The sequence below is a fragment of the Drosophila ananassae genome, chromosome 2R (genome assembly GCF_017639315.1).
Source record: "Drosophila ananassae strain 14024-0371.13 chromosome 2R, ASM1763931v2, whole genome shotgun sequence".
Classification (NCBI taxonomy): domain Eukaryota; kingdom Metazoa; phylum Arthropoda; class Insecta; order Diptera; family Drosophilidae; genus Drosophila; species Drosophila ananassae.
In genome coordinates, this window is record NC_057928.1 from 10,998,803 (window position 1) to 11,022,448 (window position 23,646).

Consider the following 23,646-nt stretch of genomic DNA (forward strand, 5'->3'; position numbering starts at 1 on the left):
TTGTCGTTGCGCTGTGAGTGTTTTGCCATTCACGTTGAATCCGAAGATAAGACGGATTTTGAAGTGTTTAATAACACTGAAATAATTTTAAAAACCAAAACGAATTAATGATACCCTTTATTCTGGTTTCAATATAAAATTTACTAAAAACCGGTGCTTAAACACATCGGTAAACAAACTTTTCTTCAAATTTGTTCAAAGGAAACTGTGTTAAACGTTAAAACTTACTAGTTTTCAAGTTTTATTTTTAAAATAATATTTTGAATAAACCCTACAGATATAGATTCTATAATTTATTTGCAATTTCATGGATATACCTCCAAGAATCCATCTGTAATGGGAATTCTCTGAAAAGTTTATTATTTTTCCATGGCTTTTCTATAAAAGCTAGCACTTGTTGCACTGATAAGCTAGTGCTATGTCCAAACCCCAACGGAAATCATGTCCGAGAAGAACAACACGGAGCGGTTGCTGAAACACCTGTTCGATGGAGGTCCCTGGAATGTCTACGAACCAAACATTCTCAACCTGGGTGTGGGAGCTCCGGGAACAGATCTTCTGGAGTCCAACTGCGACAATTTCCGGAAAGCTACAGATCACTGCCTGGTGAGATTTTGATAAGGTTACGCAATACACTTCTTTGATTTGACCTTGGTGTCTAATATTTTCTTTATTTTTTGCAGCAACGGGAAAAGACTAAAAATCAATCGCTGATTTTCCAGTATGGACCCACCAGTGGAGCATACGAGGTGCGCCATGAGATTGCAACATATTTCAGTGAAATGTATGAAAACCCCGTCAACAGGTGAGTTTCAGTAGATTCTACTTCATCTTTATCTCGTTATCTTGTAGGTTACTTCAGCCAAAATAAGTAATATATCTTTTAGATGGTTTGATTTTATTTATTTTAAATAATTTCTAGTGAGGACTTGATTATAACCACTGGAGCTACCCAGGGCCTGCATTTGGTCCTCTCCACCTTGATCGACTTCCAGGGATTCATATTCGTAGATGAGTTCACCTACATGATAGCCCTGGATAGTATGAAGCACTTCACTAGTCTTAACATTATCCCTGTCAAGTTGAACGACGATGGTGTGGATCTGAAGGACCTGGAGGAGAAAGTCTCGAAAAGGCGTTTCAAGTCAGAGAAAAAGGAGTTCTGGGGAATATACTATACCATTCCAACGTATCATAATCCAACGGGAATACTATTCTCACCAGGTTGGGCTATCCTTCTAGTCAATGTCTTTTTCTAATGTGGTTTCAAATTTCTTTCAGATATTTGCCGTGGAATTGTGAAACTGGCCCGCAAGTATGATTTCCTGGTGGTCTGTGACGATGTCTACACCATTCTGCATTACGACGAAAAACCCACTCTATCCCGTCTCCTGGCATACGATAATCGTTCTGATCCTGACTTCGTTGGCAGCGTCATCTCCAATGGCAGTTTTTCCAAGATTCTGGGGCCCGGAGTCCGAGTGGGTTGGCTGGAGGTACCGGCACGTATTAAACCCATCCTAGATGGAAGTGGCTTCGCCAACAGCGGTGGGTGCTTCAATAATTACACCGCCGGCATCGTGAGAAGCCTCTTTGAGCTGAAGTTGGCCCAAAAACAGATTGATCGATTTTATGAAGCCTACAAGGAGAGGATGCTGGCCACCACAGAGGTGCTGCGCGATGAGCTGCCCCAGAGTTGCAAGCTAGTCAGTCCCACTGGCGGGTACTTCATTTGGGTGCGAATTCCCGACCATCTCGATGCCAGAAAGTTCTTGGAGTACAGTATGCAGGAGGAAAAGATTTTCTTTATAGCCGGTCCACGCTTCTCGTTGGATGGGGAATCTGGAAAGCAGTTCTTCCGACTGTCGATAGCCTTTTATGCCAAGGAGAAGCTGGTGGATGGCGCCAGGAGGCTGTGCCGCGCCCTCAGAAACTATATCGAGAAGAATCCTGCTGGCAGTTAGTATGGCAAAATATGTTTATTGTCGTGAATCACTGCTATCGTAATTTAAATAAGGCTTATAAAGATGTGACTTGGCTATAAACTACTTATCAAGATGTTATACACTAGATAAAGATATACATTTATGGTAAACACACAATTGTTGTACGGATTCTTGGGCACGATGCTTAAAAATATCACAAATCTGATAAATTCTATACAAATACACAACATGTTTCAGATTAGAAGTTTATACAGCTAGTATCTGCATCTGTATCTCTCTATCTTGGATTGAATCTGGATCTGTGTCTCTCTCCGTCTTGTCATTTGTGCTGCGATGCGAATGCTACAGATTTCGATATCCCTCGGATTGCTCATAATACTTTCGCTTGGAATTGGAATGCCCGCTGGCGTTACGTATTCACAAAACTACTCGGAAAAGGTCAACACAATCTCCTTGAGGGAGGTATATGTGCCGATAACCAGGCCCAAGATACCCACAATGATGAGAACAAAGTTGCCTAGAAAAGTCATGAATTAAAAAGTGATTTTAAGGATATCTTCTGGTTGGCACTTACTCAATATCAGCCAAGCCTTGCTGAGTCCTTTGGTCTGGTACCAGTGCGTGCAGATTTGAATCAGGGCTGGGAATGCCAAGCCCAAGGCAGATAGGCACAGAGCTCCAAACAGGGAGATGAACAGCTCCAGGTTGGGAATGGCCACAGCCAGGAGGACTGTTGATTAAAATAATTAATTATTTATAACATTTTATTCAATTTTTCCGACAAACTTACAGGTGATCAGGACGAGGATCGTTCGCACAGCATACTCCCAGAAGAGGACATTGCGCTGCGCACCCAACCGCTTGGCCACATAGTCGTTCCAGGTGATGTCAATGGCCACATAACAAGCCAGGCCGTGGGTAATGTAGATGGCGAAGGCCAACATGCCCTTGACGCACATCGACAGGCTAAAAGGAAAAAAAGGATTAAGGATATGGTGCTTGGTAATCCCTCAGATACTTACATTTCATGCTCTGGCATGTTGAGAGTAATGGATCCCAAAACAGAGGCTCCATAGTTGAGGTAGCCAAAGAGACCCATGCCCACGTAAAGGAACACAATAAGGACCATGGAGACGTTGAGGACTCCACAGCTGCCGCCAAACTTCTGCGGCGTCTTCATCTCGTTTTCCAACGGCAGGATAACACCGATGGCTTCCAGGGCGAAGAGCACGGTGCCGAAGAAGAGCGGGAAGTTCTCCGGCTTGCCAAAGGCATCCTTGCCCTCCGTGGACAGCGGCTCTCGGAAGATGTAGTAGCAGATAATGCCGAAGGACACCATGGTAATGGCATTGGCCAGCGTGGAGAAGGGAGCCAGGTATTTGAGGTTGCGCACCCAGTTGATCAGGATCAGCGGAAGCAGGATGATGATCATGCAGAGCCTCACATCGATATTGGTGTCGCCGACCGCATCCACAATGGCCTTGATGTTGGAGGCCACGAAGACCACGTAGACACAGCAGGTGCCCAGTTGGTAGATCAGCAGGAAGGTATTAACGACGGTGCCAATGTACGGGGCCAGGACACGGAAACACTTTGGTCCTTCACCGAGTGCTGTCTCCGCCACCGCAGGATAATTCATGCTGGGCATCTGTAAAGGGAGTTCTTAGTAAAAAGGACTATGCATCTGGAATCTGTTGAGCTTACCTTCTTCCGGCGACACAGTTCAAACTCCGCCTTGACCAGCTGATGGATGCAATATGTGCAAATGAATCCTATGACTATGGTTCCAATGGATCCTGTGATATAGCCAGAGTTGCGAAAGGCATTGGGCATGGCCAGGATGCCAGTGCCCAGCGATCCTTTCAGCAAATGGAACAGGGTTTCCGAGTTTCTATTATGTTAAGGGTTTATTGATCAAATTATTATTTAAAATGAGTAAGGTTAGCTTACGTTGTAGGATGCTCTACATTGCGGTGATGATAGGGATTGTAGTCGGGATCCTTGGCCACTATGGCCTTGTTCTTCTGGCCCTTCTCGGCCAGCTCCAGCTTGTCCGCCCGATCCCCCACGAAGGCTGCATTGCTGTGTCCATTTTTACTCATGACTGCAACGAGAGATTAGTACAAATTGTTAAATTAGTAGGAGCATAGAAATCTAAGATTAAGTGCAACGAGTTTATTCACTTTTGTGTCTACTACCGCCTTCTGTATCCGTATCTGAGTATCTGTATCTGTGGCGCAACAAGTGCGTGTGCACATCACGTTGCGCGTCGCTCTGAAAATAGTCTGTGCCGCTGACATATTTCTAAATTGAAAGCAGACCTCGGCAATGTCAAGTTCAGTGGCGATTCGACTGCATCCACTCGTACCTCCTCCCTTAATACCCCCGAAAATCGGATCCACTATCTAGTAGTACCTAGTACCTAGTACCTGGCTGTTCGTGCGGCGTATGAGACGTGCTAAAATAGAACAAAACAAATCACAAAAGCCAATTTTAGTGTCAGCGGACTTTGTTGTCCGCCCTAATCGCTCCTCCTTTTTTTAGTTTATACTTTTATTGGTCGTCGTAGCTCATCTCAGACCATGCTTAATTAGAAAATATGTATAGCTGTGTGACAGGGGCCAATTTGAGACTTTACGGCTTCCAGTTAAGATAATCTCATCTGCTCGAGAGATATGGAAATTTTGGCAAATTGAGGTAAACTTTTCCGGTTCTCAGCGTGTCTCCTGCACTTGATCTGATCGGATCTAATATGATATGGAGTGTAATCAAGCCGAAAACCACTCAGACTCGATCTCTGCATAATTTCAAGTACATCGGGTTTACAAAGTCTTAGTTAAGCGGAAGTCATTACCCGATCTCCACCGCATAGCTCTGAATTGTCTTTTGGGAAACGCAATACAGGGCGTATGAGTAATGGGAAAAACTATCTATTGTAACCTTTTTCATAATTAATAATTTTATGGGAAATTCTCGCACCTTAGACTGATTGAGAGCTCATCTGAGGAAAGAGCTTTCTAATAGACCAATTCCGGCTTAAGTCCATTGAATCACCACCAAAAATAGACAAAGGCCAGACTCTACGCAAAAGCAGAATTCGCAGAAATAATTTCCATAATTTATTTCAACTATGCTCAACTCAAAACAAAACAAACCTCCCAAAGTTTGTTTTACCAATAAGTTGAAGGCGGTTTTAACTGGATTGCCGATTCGCCAATAAATAAATTATATGTGTCTCTGGCGATTTGCAAATTGGCAATTTGCTTTGACTTGGATGTTCATGATTTAGATGGGCCTTTTCCTTTCTATTTGCCAGCAGATGCCTATAAATAAATACTTTATTCGAATATTTTTCGAAAATATTTGTTTTGAGCCAGAGAATTCCCCATGAGTCGCATCGCTCGCATTCTCTTCACGTGAACGAGATCTGAATATCAATTGAAGGCGGCACGCGACTCTCTCAGCTTTTTGTTTTCGTTTCTTTGCTTATTTTTTTGTTTCATGTTTTTATTTATCCGCTGGTATGTTTGTTGCTAGTTTTTTTCTGACTTTTTTTTTATTGGCGTCTAGACTCGAGAGTTAGCCAAGTTCAATGAGCCAGGCCCGGCCAGGTTAGAGCAGGCCGACTGGCCTTAGTCTTTAACCAAGTGGTGGCATACAAATTTCAATTGTCAGCCACGAATGTTTGGTTGGCACTTCTAAGTCGTCCAAGTCGCTGGCTTATAAAAGCCGTCGGCCTTGCTCCGCTTATTGGATTCATTTTCGAATCAGAAATTTTCCTACTTTTTGTTGGTTGGTGGCTCTGGCAGTGAATTTTGGAGTGGAAAAGTTCTTGGCACTCGAAGAATTCCAAACAGGTTGGCAAGTTGTTGGCTTCAAGTCGAGTGGCAACTTTAATTGCCAGTTTTTAGTCGAATTTTCCACGCCAAGCTAGTTTTGTGGGAAAATTAGTGCCATTTTTAGAGGGTAATAAGTGGTTTGTTGGTAATTAAAATCAAACTTAACACAAGTCTTATTATAGTTCTGCAAATTGTTTATTTTATGCTACGAACAATTATTTTTCACATCCTCTTGGCAAGTGTCAGAGAAGGCTGATCTTTATTTGGCAATACTTTAGCTTGGTCAACACGGCGTATGAGTGATGTGGACTGGCGTTTCTCTTATTATTTTTATCAAAGATTTGTGATGTTATCACTGTAGCTTCTTTCTGAATAAACAAAAAATGAAGGATTTATGGCACTGCATTGTATTTTATAAAGACTTGAAGTTCACTCGATAAATACCATATCTAAGACAAATAAATTGTTATTTGCTAAGAAGTCTGATAGGTTTCTAGAGGGCTTGAGAGGTCTTAAAGGTCTTGACCCCTTTGCGAGTGCTTGTAAAGGTCTGTAGTCTTATGACATGTAGCTGTAGCTCAAAATGTGCAATGCATAATAATACCAATTGAAATCTCTGCTATTTCTGGCCACTAGATCAATAATTTGCGTCAGAGGCTGGTTGCGCGTCGTTGTCTAAATTTAACTGCAATTAATTGTAGTTGCAGGCTTGCCGCACGGGGCATGGGGCATGGGGCATGGGCCATTGGGGCCACAAAGGTTAGCTCACTTGAAAGCGATCTGTGCACTCAAGCCCGACTTACTAATTTGCAAAAAAAAGTCGCGCGTCGCCACTTCCGTTGCGGGCTAATTAGCCCAAAAAAAAAAACAACACAAAAAATTGCCAGAAATTGACTCACTTACCGACTCTGGTGTTTGATTTTTTTTGAGGCTTGCGAAACACTCGCTTGGGTAACTTGTGGCTCTGGATAATTGCAACTTCTTTTGCATAAAGAAACAAGTCACACTCTGAGAAACACTGGCTAAGTAATTAACCGACAGCCGAAATCAAAACATAAATCTAAATCAACGTAGATCCACAAGACGCGCACTTATATGCTATATATGATATAGTACTATAACTAAGTGATGGTTAGTTGGTCGGATCTGCGATGTGATCGTGTTGGCCGCGCGTTAACGACTAAATCAGACCCAACGTGGGTCACCAGTTTTAAGCATCGCGCGAAACGTTGCACGACACTCGCACGACACACACTCTTACTGCCACACACACACACACACCGCCACACCGCCATACTCACACACCCAGGGCACACTGGGAAACATCTCGCACATTTTTATTTGACTGCCGCAGCATCCAAGGGGGTTTTTGTCGGGGGGTGGCTGGCTTTCGTTTGTGTTTCAATCTGATCACTTAGTGCCCTTAAGTTACACGATCTAGTGCCAGCACGGATCCTCCTCCTGGGCCGTGCTAATTGTCCCGGCAAACTGATTTGTTTATGGCTTCCCACACTTGTTTACCTTCTGTCTGCTTTTCTGGGAAATTAAGGAAGAGCTCTAACGTTTCCTTAAACACTAATGAAGGTTTTTCCCCTGAGATGTTGTGTTCTTAAATATTGAAGCACTTACTTTTATTATATGTCGTTTATTAAACATACTCTCTTATGGTTTTTAGTTAAATTAAAAAACATATTTCTAGACTCTTGTGGAAGTATGTTAGTTTCAAAATAGTAGAATATTCAAAAACCTCAATTATATAAGCTGGGTAAGAATAATGCAATGTAAAGTTCACAAACCAGCTTTCCCTGCTCCCAAAAAATAATTGAATAAAAACGAAAACTTACCGTGTTACCCATAATCGATCGATTTGTGACTGTCACTCCAACAAGTTTTCATGTAACCATCATCATCAAGGCCTGCTCTTCAGTTGCGATCCCCCCGGGATTGGTGGGCCACTTTCCTACACCCGGGCACTGCGATATTGCCAAATATTTGGCCAGGGCATTGTCTGGCTTATGGCAAGACCACAAAAGAACCAGTAACCAGAAAAACAGCTACCATGTCCATTGCAGGCGCTCCAAGACACTCTGATCGGCTGCCAATTAACATGTTTTTTTTTTCCTTTATTCGATCGGATGGCTTAATGCACTTTCTCAGCGCCCGCTAACCGGTTCCCCCCAAGAAAGAGGCTGTGAGAGCGAGGGGGGGTTGTTCTGCAGGCTGTTAACTTGGCCAAATGAAATTTTGTGCACTGGCCGCGTGTCTTCCTGCGAATTGCGCATACGCCGGGTGCGCCTGGGAATTACCCCAGTTATCCCTCACTGGCTACCGATATGGATATCGGGTCGAGTGCCTGCCTTGTGGTATCTGGTATCAGACGAAAAACCGGTTACCATTCGGCCCAGCTCTGACGTAGTCTCTTCGTCTAGCCAATCTTGACTTTGGCTATGACGCCAGACAGCCGACAGGCCGACAAGCGAAAGGGGAATCTGATTTGCGCATTTCTTTAGCGCCGGAGAATCCGCTCTAATGTGTTAATGACTTACCGAACATATGGCCCAATAATTCCCACCACCATCAATGGAGGTGTTAACTCTTTACCGGTATTGCCGGCAATTTGCACCTCGGCATAAAATCATTAGAGCCAGCCATATAATATCGGTTATGGGGGGATACTTTGATTCCAATTTACGGGAATAGTTTTAATCTTTTGGTCGAGGAAAAACACCTGTGACGTGATGCTTCGAGGTGAAAACGCTAATTGGACTGGTTTGCCAAAAAAAGAGGCTCTCATTTTAATAAATATGATATTAGATTCCATTAAAAACACACAACATGCTGATTAAACAAGGTAGCTTCCCATTTGAGGTTTAATATAAAGTATACAATAACTGATGTCTGATAATTGCATGTGAAATTTATCTGATTGGGTGTAAAATTAAACAAAAGCACTCTATTTGCAATGAATTGTGTTTAATCAGTGGGTAGTTATCGTTGTCAGGGTCACTAAATAATGTTTTAATTTATGTTTATTAGGGAGTATATGTTTTTAAGGACAGCAATAGTTTATGGTATCTTCTTTGAAGATTTTTTGTTGATAATAACTACCTACCTTTCGAATAAAGTGGTATAGTATTCTAATTTATGAATTTTTCTTCAAGTGCATCTGTTAAGTAAACATCCACATACTCACTAGCACAATAGCAGCTAGGGAAAATTGATTTCGCCCTGAACTTGTGCTGCCCTGTTTGGTGTCATATATGATACACACGTGCCACCAAAACTGATACTTCTGGTCTCTGGCAATGGACCTCTATGAAGAGATATGATTTTTTTTACCCTGATGGTGGTCAGGTGGTCGACTGCCCTTTGGCCTCGCCAATTTCCCCCGGCAAGGGGACTTTTACTTTTCAACCGGAGATTTAGTTTGTGAAATGAGATATGGGCGGGGTGTCCATATCTCATGCCGGCGTGTAAATTTGTGGCAGCTCAATTGAAAAATTGCTTTGTTATTCTCAATTTGAGGCTCTAAACAGTTTTAGGCACTATGCGTCGGTTTAATCACAAATTGTGCACAAAAGAGCGAATACCATTTCGGTATACCTCTGGCCTGATGCGGTGCTGTTTCTGATGGGTGCTGATTTATTATTATTATCATTATATTGGGGTTGGCTGGTTCGCATCTCGCTGAAGGAAGTGGGAATTGAGGGTGACACAGTTTTTCGTGGATTGCTTTCAGCATATTGCTGCCTGCAGAGAGCTAACTTATCCATCGGGTTTGGGCTTGGATGGTCCATGGGTTGGACACAAGTTGAGGATCAGTTGGTGTCAGCTTGGTCAGGGTGAAAGGTTCGTGGTGCAAGGTCTGCCATGTCGACACTCGAGACTGTAAGTCCTCCCAAACAATATATATTTTTTTTATAAACTTAGAAGCTTAATAATATTAGTTCTTAAAGTCATTCATTCAAGCTTGCACTTCAAGCTTTAAATTTATTATTTTTTCTAATGACAAAACCGGAACACCTTGTCACATTAAATTTTTACAATGATTTGGAGTTATTGCCTGAAACACCTTAGAGGGTTAAGACCAAAGGAGCTTTTCCGCCAACTGGACTTATCACTAGAGAAACCCCAAATAGCACCTCACGAGAACTTTCCACTTAGCCCCAGTTTATCTCACAGATAAGAACTCTAACCACTGCGTGCACTAGCCTACAAGATCGCTGATATCTTTATCTTGTGAAACATTGTCAAATTTCGACAGACGGTATCGCGTTTTGAGTTATTTCTCACGTTCTGGTGTCTGGGTCGAGTCGGTGGAATTGCAATAAAACAGTCTAAACACTCCACCCCCGGCAACACCCCCGTGACCCGTTGACGCCGCCGGAGGCAGGCAAATGACAGAGTCAATGTTAATGTTAATGCTCCACCGCTGCCATTGCCAAGTGCGAATGTTTTGTACGGCTATGGAGTGTTCAGGGGCTTTTGGGGGAGTTGAGGCAGTACTCGAGCGGGTTCCGAGAGCTTTGGGATCGAGATAGAGGTTGGTTGAGCGTTAAACTTTTGTTTTAAATTGAATGTCTGACCAGATTCGCGCTTTTATTCTGTGCCCGCCAATCGCTCCACAAACAACCAGCCAGCCCGAACCGACCACCGACTCCGGCTGTGAACGCGTCGTATACTTAATATAATTGTTTTCCGTGTTGTCCGTGTTTTCCGTAGGTGTAGTACCATTCGAACGGATAATGACGCTGGCCGTGATTAGCGGATCGGGCGCAGCCTGTGATATAGTAAGTGCCTCGTAAGCGTAATATATCCGAGAGTGTTTCCCAATTGATAAACCCAATTGCTCCGATTCGAACAATCAGAAACGATTAGTGTGGAATTCGGTCACGCGGAGTATGACAATTTTCAAATCAGTTTTAACGAATATTGAATAAATTATGTCTGGTTACTAACTCATATTCCACTAATAGCTTTAAAATTCAAATAATTTGAAGTGGCAATACATTATTAGTCATTCCAATTATTTATTTAAACCTGTTTCCAAAATATGTTTATAAATAGATGCAATTCTTTCAAGTTTTAATGGATTTTAAGTCAAAAAAAAGAATGCAACTGTATTTAATGATACCTAAAACGTTCTTTTAATAATTTACATGAACTTCGATCGCATAATTTATAAAACATAAAATATAATAAACATTCCAAAGGCCAAACTGACAATAAATCATAAATAAATCATTGCCAACTCATTACACAGAATTATCAATTGGATATTTCGGGGGACAAATGAGAAGCCCGCTGAAACCATTTCGTATTTAGACTCCTGTATATCACTGGAGAGGGCAATTAGTCGGAGGGCAAACACTGCGGATGGATGTTATTATGGCAGCCTTATCGGGAGCTCCCCTGTTTGTTTTGGGATTTTGGTGAACCTGTGGCAGTCATCAAGTGTCTGTTACCTAAGAGTGACTGCTCCATAAAGTGGATTAGGGAAGAATAATAGAATCGACATTGGTAGCAAGTGTAATAAGCCTTAAGTGCTCATTAACTAACCGCGTGGAATAACTATTTAGAATATATATTTTTCGCAACATTGTCCCTTGGAAAGTGATTCATTGGAGCGGAATAGGTGAATCAGTTCCAACCCCTTATTTATAGAAATATCTAAAATTGTTTCACTCTCTTATCCAAATTATCAGTGGAGCGGTTATTTTGGTCGGGAAATACATGGAATTTTAATTAAATTAGCATGCTAGCTGTTTTTAGCCAGAAGCGGGTCCTCAGATCTTTCTTCCTTGTCATTTATCGGCAGACAAAAATTAATAAATAATAGCGTCACTGGCCTGTCATCCAGGTGCATAGTTACTTTGAACCCTAAACCCTGAGTTATTTTTGCTTCCATGCAGATATCCGCCGCCTTATCCGCCAGGTGGTTTCTTCGAAGCTCAAATACTAGCCCGGTTATTAGTTCGATTTCTTTCACGGAATAAGCCAGTTGTGCTGACCTGCGTTGTTTTCTAAAGGACCTTAATAAGGTGAGCAATATTGCGAATCTCAATCGACAGCTAAGTGAAAAATGACTCTACTCAAATCCGCCTTCAAAGTCAACAACCCGAGCTCGATCGCTTTATAAAGTGTCATGTTTGGGGGTTTTTGCGCGGCAAGTGTTTTTGTGAATGGGCCAAGGACTTACGCCTGGAGAATCGTTTTGTGAGTGATGAATTGTGCGAAATGTGCCGTGCATGTCAAGTGGAGGAGTTTGTGGGACTTAGGTAATACCCGTTCGGTGGGTTTATCATCTCTTTTCGTTCCGCTTCGAAACTGAATGCATATTTTCTGAGTGACTTTATTGTCAGCAATTGCGTCAAATGAGAGTATGCTTCTTTGTTTCGGTATCGAAAGAAACCCGTTTAGCGATTCCAATTTTAGGGTGCGTTTTGGTTGCTCTTATTTTTTGAATTTTTGCATATGCAAATTGCTTAAATAACACGCTTGTCAACTGCCAGAGATTCAGATTGCGATTCAGATTGCTGTAAATTAGCACTCAAGTACAACTTGCTTCTAATTTAGATGTGAAAGCTGCATATGTTATTTTTATGTTTATCTATAAGTTAAGTAGCTAAATCTGTGTAGATCGGCATCAGAGGTCACATAAATTAAGGTGTATTTCGCGAAAACTATATAAGCTGCTTTTGGTGCGAGGGGGGCGTATGAGCAATTTCTAGCCGGCAGGAAATACACGCTGGCGCCATCTTGTGGTAGATTAGTTAGGTGTGCTGCCAGGCAACCAAAAGATGGCGCTTGAGTAGTCGGCGCCGGAAAGTAGGCAATCTTTTTGTGTGAGCCTTTGAAAATTATATTTAAAATAAATCGAAATGCATGATCTTTGTCTGAATGACCAATTTAAGTTTATTGCTTGATGACATGAATAAATTACTAATCATTTAGGCTTTGATTAAGAGTACCTACAAGGTCTCACCCTGATCCAGAATCGAAGGTTGCTTCAATCTAATCCCTCTGCCAATTGGAATTTATCGCAGAAACTCGGTCAAGTTTGAGTGAATTTGCCGATCTGGCAATCGCAAACAAATCGTAAAAATTTCCATAAATATAATTCACCAGGAATTTAACCACTTTGAACTGGTTTTCCTCCTCTCCGGAGGGGTTGACGGGGGCGCAGGCGGAGGCAGGGGGCGGTGCCCGGGCGTAGACGAAACATCAGACGTGCAGTTGGCGCACGTTTCGAGTTACCCATAAATAAATGCGACGCAGAAATCAAATTGATTTCAATTTCAGCAAATGAGTGATCCGCACTCCGTCATTTTGACGACGGACTCGGCCCTTGGGATGAATTTTTGGCAATCAATAAATATTCGATACTCGCCTGGGGGTCGTCTCTTTCAATTGGCAACCAATTGTGGCATTCCCGCAACGCGCAGATAGGTCTATCGTCATCTACATATATGGTTCTTATCGGGAAAATATCACTAATTAATTAGGTCTTTATCCCGCTCTTATCTTCAATGTTTGCTAAACTGATTCATTCCAGCTTGTTTGGAAGTGCAGAAAAAATTATACTGCATGATATCAGACACTACTGAAGTTTTTTTTATATTTTATTTTCTATAAATTTGCACAACACTTTTCAAAATGTAAATAAAGTTCTAAAATATTATTATCAACTTAGTAATAAAACCATAATAAATTACCAGTTTGAAAATTAAAAACATTTTATATTCCTTATCTTATTGAATAAAAAGTTATAAAAAATCCAACTTTCAGAACTCCCAGCTTTTTTTTGTATTTTATTATTCCCAGTGACTCATGTAAACTCGCATGTGTGTACTTTATTTTATAATTATTTTAGAAATGTACGACATTCCATATATGGCAAAATCTATGATTTCGAGCGGAAGCGATGAGAAAGTTGACCTATGTTGTACTTTCCATAAAAGTGGCAACTAGTTTCCTTAGAAATGAAATTAATGCAATATGTCTGGGCCTTAATTAGTATCTGAAACTATAATAATAAAATAAAAATGTCTATCATTATTAATTTAAAATAAATACAAATGAAAATTATGTTGCTTTACAGTTATCCGAAGAAAACAAAATGTCGGCTAGGATTTTTATTTCGTCTTAACGGGGCTTTCCCGCCCCGGCAGTGAAAATTATTCACCTCACCTAGTTGTGGTGAAAAGTGCCACAAGTCGGCGTGGTGATTTTCACAACGACTCTGGGTTCTACTCGACCATTTTAGTGCAAAGGTTGGCATTCTTGTTCTGTTTTTGAAACTGTGCGGTTGGTTGCCGGAACAACTCCGATACAGAAAACAAATAAAATATATAGCTCGAAATCGAAAACGAATCGAATCGTATTAAGCACTATCTCCGATTGCAATATCGATTCCAGTTCCGGTCACGGTCTCTCTCGCAAGTTGCATTAGTAATATTGCATTTTTCTTATTCTTATTTACAAAAAATAAAAAAAAAAATATTTGAAAAAAAAAAAATAATAATAAATAAAACAAAGCAATCCCACTCTCAGCCGAGTCTCAACCATTGCTATTAAATATCTTCCATTAAATTCTATTTTGTATCGAAACAAGTGCTTGGGAGCCAACGAACTCGATTATCGAGTGTCCTTACGCGCAACAGGATCGAAGCCCGAATCCCCAGCGGCCCGATCCTGTATTGGAATCGTTATCGATTGATCAAGGATTATCATTACCGTTATCGCCATGAGTTTCCATAAGAGCGACTCGCGGACGCCGCTGGCGCCCACCGAGTACACTGTAAGTAGCTTTCCTAATGGTCCTTCACAAAAATAAAATAGAAATCGAAAATATATTGAAAGAAAATTCTAGAAACTGCAACCAGAAGTACTTTGGTTTCAAATTTCACCAGAGTAATAGTCACAAACTTGATTAATCTTTTAACTACTTGGAATACAAATTACTCGTCACTGTCATACGATTTCCTCTTCTTAAGTAGCCGCCTATATGATATCATTATATTTCGCAAAATTATGATAATATTTTTCCGTTGGCAAAAGTTTAAGGAACATGACTGGTCGGGTGTTTAGTTTGGCTTAGACTTGGCTCTGTCCACGGACATGTGATGTGACAAGCAGTCTTAGCTCTTTAAGGCCTCTTGTTTGTTTATTGATCGATCGCCACACGTACTTTCCTTTGAATGATTGTTTATGCAAATCTCTGGGCTAATGTTTGTTTGGATTGATAACAAACTAAAGCCTAATTTCGGGGATGATTTTACGCGATTTCTTGATGGTTGTTTTTTTTTTTCTAGTTTCGTTGAGCCTCCTGGCTCACCTTCAGGCTTACCGTGTTGTTATGAGTAACCTGGCATAAACAGTTTTCCACCCCCGCCCGCATAGGTCCCTTCGGAATTTTCCACTCAGTGGAATTTTCCGCTCGCCGCGCTGCACTTTTATGTCTGCCCGGACTTGCCTTTAATGGATTTTTGTTTTTTTGTAATTTCTCCCGGGGTATAGGGCATTCGGGCGACCGGTTATGGCTGCCCGTCTGTCTACTTACTGTGTCAGCGATTTTCGGGGTTTCGAGTTCACGTTTCGAGTGCCCGGAATGGAACATATATATTTTATTTTTTGGCTGCTGCGCAAGCGCCAAAGTTGCAAAGTGGCCCGGAATTCGCTGAATCGCCAACTATAGCCACTTTACTGCCTCGGTGCTCTTCTGTTCTGGCACCGATTCGAGCCCTCCTCAGTTTTGGTTTCGGATTCGGTAACTTTCCACTGGGCGTTAGGAGCGAACGAATCTATCACTCCATGTCACTGCACTTGCATATTACATCAGGCGGCACTCGAAACCCGAACTGCCAGGTACTCAACGGCAGAGAGTTACACTGCCATTACAGGCACAAACAATCAATGGGCTTTGTTCTGGCAATCACTCTAGGCAGTCCATCCGATCCTACTAGATCCAGTTTCGCGATGACCGATCTAGGAGCTATTTAGATCAATTGGATGGGTTTCGGTTTCCCATTTAAAAGGGCTCCCAATTAAAGCTTCAAAGTACAATAAAGTTTAAGCCTTTTTAGTGCTTTACTTTCTGGCATTAAACATGCAATTTAGTTTGGAACAAATTTTGCATTTATTGGCTCGTAAAATGGGCAATAAATCACCAGAGTTTACGGCACATACTTTGGTTATAAAAGTTGGGACAAATCATGGGTCTGATCTACTTCCTGGTACGGCACTCGTGATCACTGTAATGTTGCAAAAATTATATATCTTATCTATTTGGTTGGAAATTTCAGGCGCCGCGAGTGGCCTAATCATCCCGCCACCCCAAATGGGGGTCCGGGACACGCCCAGGTGTATAAATAGATCACTGTTTGATGTCGGTTGATGGCTAATTGACAGATTGCCTACGATTTTCACGGGAATTCAAACATCGGCCACGTGATACACCCCGGCCGATGTCGAGTGTTGGAATTCAGTTCTCGGCTTGCAGTTGCTTTTTATGCGCTTTTTTGTCGTTCGCATTTTGCAAACAAATTTAAAAATTTTCCATTGCAATTTGTTGTCGTATGCCGTTTTTGTTTTCCCCTTCCGCTACCCTATCCAACTGCCCCATACAACTTCCACTTCTATTTTTGCACTTTCCGCTTACATAAGTTCATCGACACGCCAGGTTGGGGCAGTTTCGGAGCATCTATTGATGAGATTGGGATCGGGATTCTTTACAGTTGACAATGCTAATTGGAAAAGCACACATGTAGCCGTAGTTCACCTTAGAATGCGGCATTTTTCTTGGCTTATTCATGAGTCAGTTACTTGGGTTAGAAGGGTCGAAGACTGCATATCGTCATGCCCGCGAAAAGACGTCACCCACTCCAGATTAGTCACAATATCGGAGGAGGAGGAGGCCATAAATTATAAAGAATTGCAGGCTACCGAGATTTTTCCCTCCAGATAACGCCCAGTAATTAATAGGGTTCCTTATCGCTATCGCTGGGCTGGAGGGAGGCGTGGAAATCGGGAAATACCTGCCATAAACTACACTTAAAATTTTCACCAAACCGACATGCGGGGTGGCAATTTCAATTTACAACAGCCATGATTCAATAGTTTTGCGCAGTTCCCAGACTTCGGCTATTATCTAATATCTAATAACTCATATCTTATGTGTTTTGGGTAATTGAGTTAACCATCATAGCCGATAACTATTCCGTGATGCCCTGCAAACGCCGATTCGTGTGTTAAATTGGCTATCTCAATGGGTTTATCTAACAGATTGCTTGATTGTTATACATTTTACAAAGTATTTCAGAAGTTATGGCTATAAAAATAAATCCCAAAATTAAAAAAATATATTTATAAAGTCGACCTGATCTAGTTTCCCCTTCTTTTTCGTTATCATTCGCCTCATTATCAATGCAGAAGCCTCGTTTTATTTACTTTCCGTCCCTCATTCGTCATACATTTTGCAATGTTCGCACTTGCCGCCATTTTGAACTTGAGGTGGGCCAGCGACACGTGTTCCCCCAGTGGGTCTGCCCCCCATCGTAGCACCCGACCCTACCACCACCGTACCCCTAACTGATCAGCCAGTCAAAAATAAAATGCTTTTCCCAACTCTGTTTACATTCTTTGCCATCGACACGTTTCTGTTTTTTGCAAAATATTAGAATGCAATAAAAAAAGTGCAGCGCAGTAAATTATTTCGGCATTACTCCGGCAGCTCTTAAAGCACTCAACAAAAAAAACTAGAAGCAAATTTATAATTAAGGGGTAGAGTTGTTTTATAACCCATTTTTTCCCCCAGTGTAATGACTTCAAAGCAAATAGCAGATTGAATAACTGCCCCTAGGAAAGTTCTATTGTGCGACTGACAATGTGGCGCTTCGCCGCAATTAGTCGCCACTGCAGCTGTCTAATTATTTTCCTATCTATTTTCAAGTTCCAACTTTCAGTTTTCCAACCACACACCATATCTCTTGTTTGCCCTTGCATTTGCGTATTTTTTCTGTTCAGTTCTGGGTGTCTTTTGAAGCGGAAAGAGGCTTTTCTAATTCGGTTAAATTGGGTCTTAAAAATCTCTGGGCATATTTAGAGTCTTAAAAGGGGGCCAATGAAGCATGATGGATAAACATTTGGTTTGGTTTTTGTGGGAAAAAATTACTTCAAATTTAGCTAATTACTTCTTTTAAATTTTATTTCAAATATTAAACTAAACAACGAGCATGTTTAATTCATTAGAAATGGTAGGCCTTCAGCTGAACATGATCTACTAGCGCCATCTGTTGTTTAAAGATCAGACACTTGTTGTTCTATAGTTTCCTATGTTCTATTGTAATTATTACTTAAATATAATTGAATTTATTATATTTTATAAATTTTTCATTAAATTCTAAATTATAAATCTTAAAATAATTGAAAAATAAAAAAATTGTTCATGTAAATAATTTTCTACATTTGTATATTTTACACGATCTACAGTGCTACTGTTAACAGCTTAACAGTTGCCTGTTAACTAACACCGCCTGTGTTTCTGTCAACAAGCAACAGATGGCGCCTCACAATATTTAAGAGCACTCGCTAAAAAATAAAGAAAACTATAATAAAAACAAATGAACGTAAACAATAAACAAGCTGCTTGACATTCTGTCAAATGAACAATTTGCTATAATTTTTTTATTTTCGGCTTTTTGCACTGCTTTCGCACGTATTTGTTGCATAAATTCGCAGTTTCCTCATTAGCTTGGCGGGCATCGTTTTATTTTGAACGCGCTGAACGGTGAACGAAATTCCGCAAAAGCAATTTATATAAAAGTCTCATGAATCCCGCTTCTTCCGCCCCCGCCCCCTCCCCGGAAAACCCCCAATTCAGTCCATTTCTCACGTGTGGGAGAGAGAGGTTGGGTGGTTCTGAATTGTGACGTCATGGGGAGACTGCACCCAAAAAATATCAATACCCCCCAATAGTAAATAAATGCTGGCGAAACTGCTGGTGGCGAGTGGTTTCCTATGATCCCACTCAAGAGCAGAAATGGCGCTCATTCAATGATCGTTCTATGGTGGGTGGGTGGTGGTGCCAGGTGGAGGGTGGCAGGCGGTGGATTCTGGGGAGGGGTGTTTTTTGTTTGTCGCCGTCATTACAGCGCTGGCCGTGTGGCTGCTTGCCGCCTTGAATCAGTTGCTTTTTGTCGCAGTTTGCAAGAGTCACGCGCCGAGATTCGTCTCCAACGAATCCCTCTCCTCCCTAACTGTCCGAACTGCGACGCCTGGAAACTACCGCCCTGCCGCCCACCACAGTCCCATCACAGTCGTGACCTTGGAAGACCTCAAGCTGAACGCGCCCACCGGAAAGCCGCCGCTGCCGCCTCGTCGCGAGCAGCCGCCGCCGGAAAAGGGTCAGAGCCTGAGCCTGAGCAGTTTCTCCGGCTCGACTGGCTCCCTATCCGGCTCCGGTTCGGGCAGAAAATCTGGAAACACCACCCGCCTCACTGGCGCCGCCCTGGCCCGGCACAAGCTGAAGATGTCCTTGAAGCGGGGAGGACCTCCTCCCGCCGCCTCGAGCGGTTCCGGCGTGATGACCACCTCACTGGATCAGCAGGTGCAAAAGCCAACACCGCCACGCTCGAGGGCAGCCAAGAAATAAGAAATTGCGCATACGCCACCGGTTACCTGTTGCCTGTTACCTGCTACCTGCTACCTATAACCTGCTACCTGATAGATGATAGTTAGAAGAGAACAAAACAAACTGAATAATTGCAATGAAAAATCGAAGAAAATAGTTTGTGTCATAAAACTGCATTGAACTTGTTCATTGATCTTGTTTTTGCGTATTTTTCTGCTTTCCGCTTTTTGGCCACAATTTATCGGTTCTCCTTTTTAGTTTGCCTTTTATATTGCAACTGCGTTGAGCTTTACATAACATGCTCTCAATATTCTTTACTCATTTTCTCAATTCAATTTTCCGACAAAACTTTACAATTTTCCGTCGCCTTACTCATTTCTGGCTTTCCTTTCGGCCGATTTCCCTCTCTCTCTCTTTGCAGAAAGTGCCCACGGTCGCCGCGGGCTACGGAGAATCGAACGAGAAGCCCAGAGGCGGCAAAGGCGGTCAACCCAAGTGAGTATCCGTACGATTGCGAGAATGTCATATTCCCATTCCGTATCGGTCGGGATCGGTTAGATTCGACTCGAGAATCATTCCTCTGGTCGATGCCATAGGCAACGGCCACATTAAGAGTACTTATTTGAATCCGCTTCCGATCCCGGTCATACGCGATGTACAAGAACATTGACAATGAGTCCTCCACGACCATGTTTGAAATGTACTCATCCTCGGACAGGTTCATACGCTCGGACATGGCCGACGTTCCCGTCCAGCAGGCGGCTGGCTCCACCCTGCCACTGGTGATCACCCGGAAGAAAGGCGGCGACGACTCCGAGGATGGCAACTATAATCCTTTCGAGCACCGAAAGGTGGAGCATCCCACATCGTAAGTAATAGTAGTTTTTATAAATGGTTAACAGTTATGATGAGGACTATTTCCGGGGAGCATTCCTTCCATAACTTCCTTGTCTTAACTAATAAGAATGTTACTACTTAAAACATTTAGTTTTTAAAAGGTGTTTTAATTAATAAATTAAATAAATATTAGCCCACATCTGCCAGGCAATAGCTAGTTAGTCTCAAGAGTATTCATTTAGTCTTCCCCACCCGGATAAGAGCTGATCCTCGAGACATTAATCGCTCAATGACTAATCTCCTTAATTATACACCCCCGTTCGCGTCATTGACCTTTAACCGAAGACTTTGACTTTAACCTAAGAGACACAAACAAAAAAAAAAAAAATAGAAAACGGAAATGCAATTGTATTGACATTGGCCTTGGACGTTTTGGCAACTACTTTTTCCAAACTAAAAATAAGTAAACTCGCGAAGAAAATCTCGGACGAACGGGCTAATAAAAGCGAGAAGCCGACAAATGTGCTCGATTCGTTTAGAATGTGGAATGAGGAACGCTTCTCTGTTACCCCATTTCCCCCTTTTCCGATTTTCCTCACTGCGAAAACTGCGATTTTCCCAGCGACTGCGAGAGGAAAACGCATCCGCCAGACCTTGCAACAAAATTGCGTGCGAGAATAAACTGACTCAGAAGATGCCAATTTTGAATAGAAATCCAAAATAAATATTATCCATGTGTTTTTACATTAATCTCTTAATCAATTGGAGATGGATAAGCTTTGGAAAAAATCCAAAAACTTACAACAAAATTTAAAAAGAATAAAGAAATAATGTAATGCCTCACATCACCTCATTCCCAATATTTTTTTTTGGCAACTGATTTCTATTGAAATTACAGCCGTGGGGAGACAATTATATCTGTTTTAGAATTTTTAATTAAATTTGGTGTATAGTATTTAAGTTATTTTGAAGAAATATACTTATTTATATATGATATTTATTTATAGGGAATATTATTAGGTTTATAGTCTTTAAATTAAGTTTCCCTCTTTAAGGAATCTCTTGCCACTAAAATAAAAGCAAAAGTTTAACCCATAAACCATTAATCTTTTAATTCAGGGACCTCGAGACATTTGTTCACCTGCTGAAGGGATCCCTGGGCTCTGGAATCCTGGCCATGCCCATGGCCTTCTCCCACGCCGGTCTGTGGTTCGGCTTGGTGGCCACCTTCGCCGTTGGCACTCTGTGCACCTACTGCGTCCACATCCTGGTCAAGTGCGCCCACATCCTGTGCCGGCGTCGCAAGATCCCCATGATGGGCTTCGCTGATGTGGCCGAGCAGGCCTTTCTGGATGGTCCTCCTAGCCTGAATCGCTGGTCCCGCTTCATTCGGTTCATGGTGAATACGTTTCTGGTGATAGATCTGCTGGGCTGCTGTTGCATCTACCTGGTCTTTGTGGCCACCAACGTGGAGCAGGTGGTGAAGGTGTACGTGGACATGCAGTGGGACATCAGGATGTGGATCCTCATTGTGACGGCCCCTTTGATCCTGATGTGTCTGGTTCGCAACCTCAAGTTCCTCACGCCCTTCTCGATGATCGCCAACATCCTGATGTTCGTCGGCATTGTGATCACCTTCATCTACATGTTCTCCGACCTCCCGGCTCCCGCCGAGCGTCCTGGCATTGTGGCGCCCCCCGAGTGGCCGCTCTTCTTCGGCACTGTGATCTTCGCTCTGGAGGGCATCGGCGTAGTCATGTCCCTGGAGAACGACATGAAGAACCCCACCCACTTCATCGGCTGCCCCTCGGTCCTCAACATGGGCATGGGTCTGGTCATTGGACTGTACACCTTGGTTGGATTCTTTGGCTTCCTGAAGTACGGACCCGAGACTCAGGCCAGCATCACTCTGAATCTGCCCCTGGAGGATAAGTGAGTTTAAGGATACACAGCTGACATCAGAGATTTGATTGACTTTTTCTGCTCTCCAGGTTGGCCCAATCCGTAAAGCTGATGATTGCCATTGCCATATTCTTCACCTTCACGCTACAGTTCTACGTGCCCGTCACGATCCTGTGGAAGGGATTGGAGCACAAGATCCGGCCGGAGCGCCAAAACATCAGCGAGTACGGCCTGCGTGTGTTTCTTGTGGTAAGTTTGGATAAGAAATAAATGCTTTAAATGAGTTAAATTGAAACCTTTACTTTATAGATCCTGTGTGGAGCCATTGCCGTGGCCCTGCCCAACCTGGGACCCTTCATCAGCCTGATCGGAGCCGTGTGTCTGAGCACGCTGGGCATGATCGTGCCGGCAGTGATCGAGCTGGCCGTCTACCACGAGGATCCCGGATACGGGCGCTTCAAGTGGCGGCTGTGGAAGAACTCCGGACTGATACTGTTCGGAGTGGTGGGCTTCGTGGCCGGTACCTATGTCAGCATCCTCGAGTTCCACGCAGAGTTCAGCGGCGGACACTGAGAGAGGCACTGCTCGGTGCTCGGTGCTATTCTATGCTATGCTAATTTAATTTAAATTAGTCTTAAATGAAACTCTTCTAAGCACAGGGATGTCTAAGCTAAGTTTTTAACTAATTTTAGGGCTAACCAAAGTTTTCTAGTACCCCTCGAAACCATGAACCCTTCCACTTTTACACCCAGCTTCCTTTTCGACCCTTCCACCGATCCTCTGTCCCTGCCATACCAAAAAGAAAGCAAAAAACAACAAAAGTATTTCGATTTAGTCGGTGCCACACCTGGAGTGCTTGTGCAACTTGAGTGCTCAAGGTGCGGCATTAAGGTTACTTAGAGAATTCTTGTAGAAGTGATTTTGTATCGTAGTGATTCTGACAACAACTTAGTCGTTAATTTAGTTCCTATTCGGACTAAGCCAAGACAGACGGACGAAGCAGCCGCAGTTTGTTTTGTTCTTCAATTTGTTTTGTTTTTTATCATTTGATTTACGCTGTACATTATCGACGCCCTATTTCAATAATCATGACATATTACCAACAATACCAAACAAAGACCCGCTGCCCCCCAGGGGCAGCAAAAAAATGCATTAAAAAAACAATAAAAGCTAATAAAAACAACCAAATTGGATTTGTTTTAACTAAAATATATCGGAGTTGTTATTGCATAAAAATGGAATTTATGAGGGAGAAAATATGAATAATTAAAATGGATAAATATGGGATTTTAAAGGATATTTTGTGGATTAAAGTACGATTTCTAAAAAATATTCATGCTCGAGGTCTTGCTTTCAAAATATGAAAAATATAGCATACTTTTTGGCAATTCTTGTAACATATTGCGTGTAAAATAATGAAAATAAAATATTATTCTTAACTATATTTTTATAGATTGCTTAAAAATACAAAGTAATATTAAAAACATATAAA

The 23,646-nt window shown here is 42.2% G+C and overlaps 3 protein-coding genes across 7 annotated transcripts; 2 read left to right on the forward strand and 1 right to left on the reverse strand.

Moving 5' to 3' along the window:
* Positions 1 to 327: 327 nt before the first annotated feature.
* On the forward strand, positions 328 to 2,102 carry LOC6506449 (uncharacterized protein YER152C). Of its 2 annotated transcripts, none has more exons than XM_001957826.4 (4): positions 328 to 606; positions 684 to 805; positions 923 to 1,224; positions 1,282 to 2,102. In XM_001957826.4, exons 1-4 carry the CDS (start codon positions 442 to 444, stop codon positions 1,962 to 1,964), a joined length of 1,272 nt encoding a protein of 423 aa, XP_001957862.1. In that variant the 5' UTR covers positions 328 to 441; the 3' UTR covers positions 1,965 to 2,102. The 2 variants fall into 2 exon arrangements, with proteins under 2 accessions (XP_001957862.1, XP_032309998.1); XM_032454107.2 differs by having other exon boundaries at positions 498 to 622.
* LOC6493494 (proton-coupled amino acid transporter-like protein CG1139) lies at positions 1,961 to 6,984 on the reverse strand. Its single transcript, XM_001957825.4, has 7 exons — positions 6,689 to 6,984; positions 3,897 to 4,050; positions 3,651 to 3,837; positions 2,969 to 3,594; positions 2,737 to 2,912; positions 2,521 to 2,676; positions 1,961 to 2,463 (listed from the first exon to the last, which is right to left on the reverse strand). The coding sequence occupies exons 2-7, from the start codon at positions 4,046 to 4,048 to the stop codon at positions 2,372 to 2,374; spliced, it is 1,389 nt and encodes a 462-aa protein (XP_001957861.1). The 5' UTR covers positions 4,049 to 4,050; positions 6,689 to 6,984; the 3' UTR covers positions 1,961 to 2,371.
* A 3,413-nt stretch (positions 6,985 to 10,397) lies between these two features.
* Positions 10,398 to 23,363, forward strand: LOC6506450 (proton-coupled amino acid transporter-like protein CG1139). 4 transcript variants are annotated; one of them, XM_044714361.1, is made up of 7 exons: positions 14,061 to 14,236; positions 14,400 to 14,585; positions 19,837 to 19,910; positions 20,134 to 20,283; positions 21,372 to 22,184; positions 22,244 to 22,403; positions 22,464 to 23,363. In XM_044714361.1, the coding sequence occupies exons 2-7, from the start codon at positions 14,532 to 14,534 to the stop codon at positions 22,725 to 22,727; spliced, it is 1,515 nt and encodes a 504-aa protein (XP_044570296.1). In that variant the 5' UTR covers positions 14,061 to 14,236; positions 14,400 to 14,531; the 3' UTR covers positions 22,728 to 23,363. The 4 variants fall into 4 exon arrangements, with proteins under 4 accessions (XP_014764771.1, XP_044570296.1, XP_014764768.1 ...); XM_014909285.3 differs by lacking the exons at positions 14,061 to 14,236; positions 14,400 to 14,585 and adding an exon at positions 10,398 to 10,575; XM_014909282.3 differs by having other exon boundaries at positions 14,061 to 14,585.
* The last annotated feature ends 283 nt before the right edge of the window (positions 23,364 to 23,646 follow it).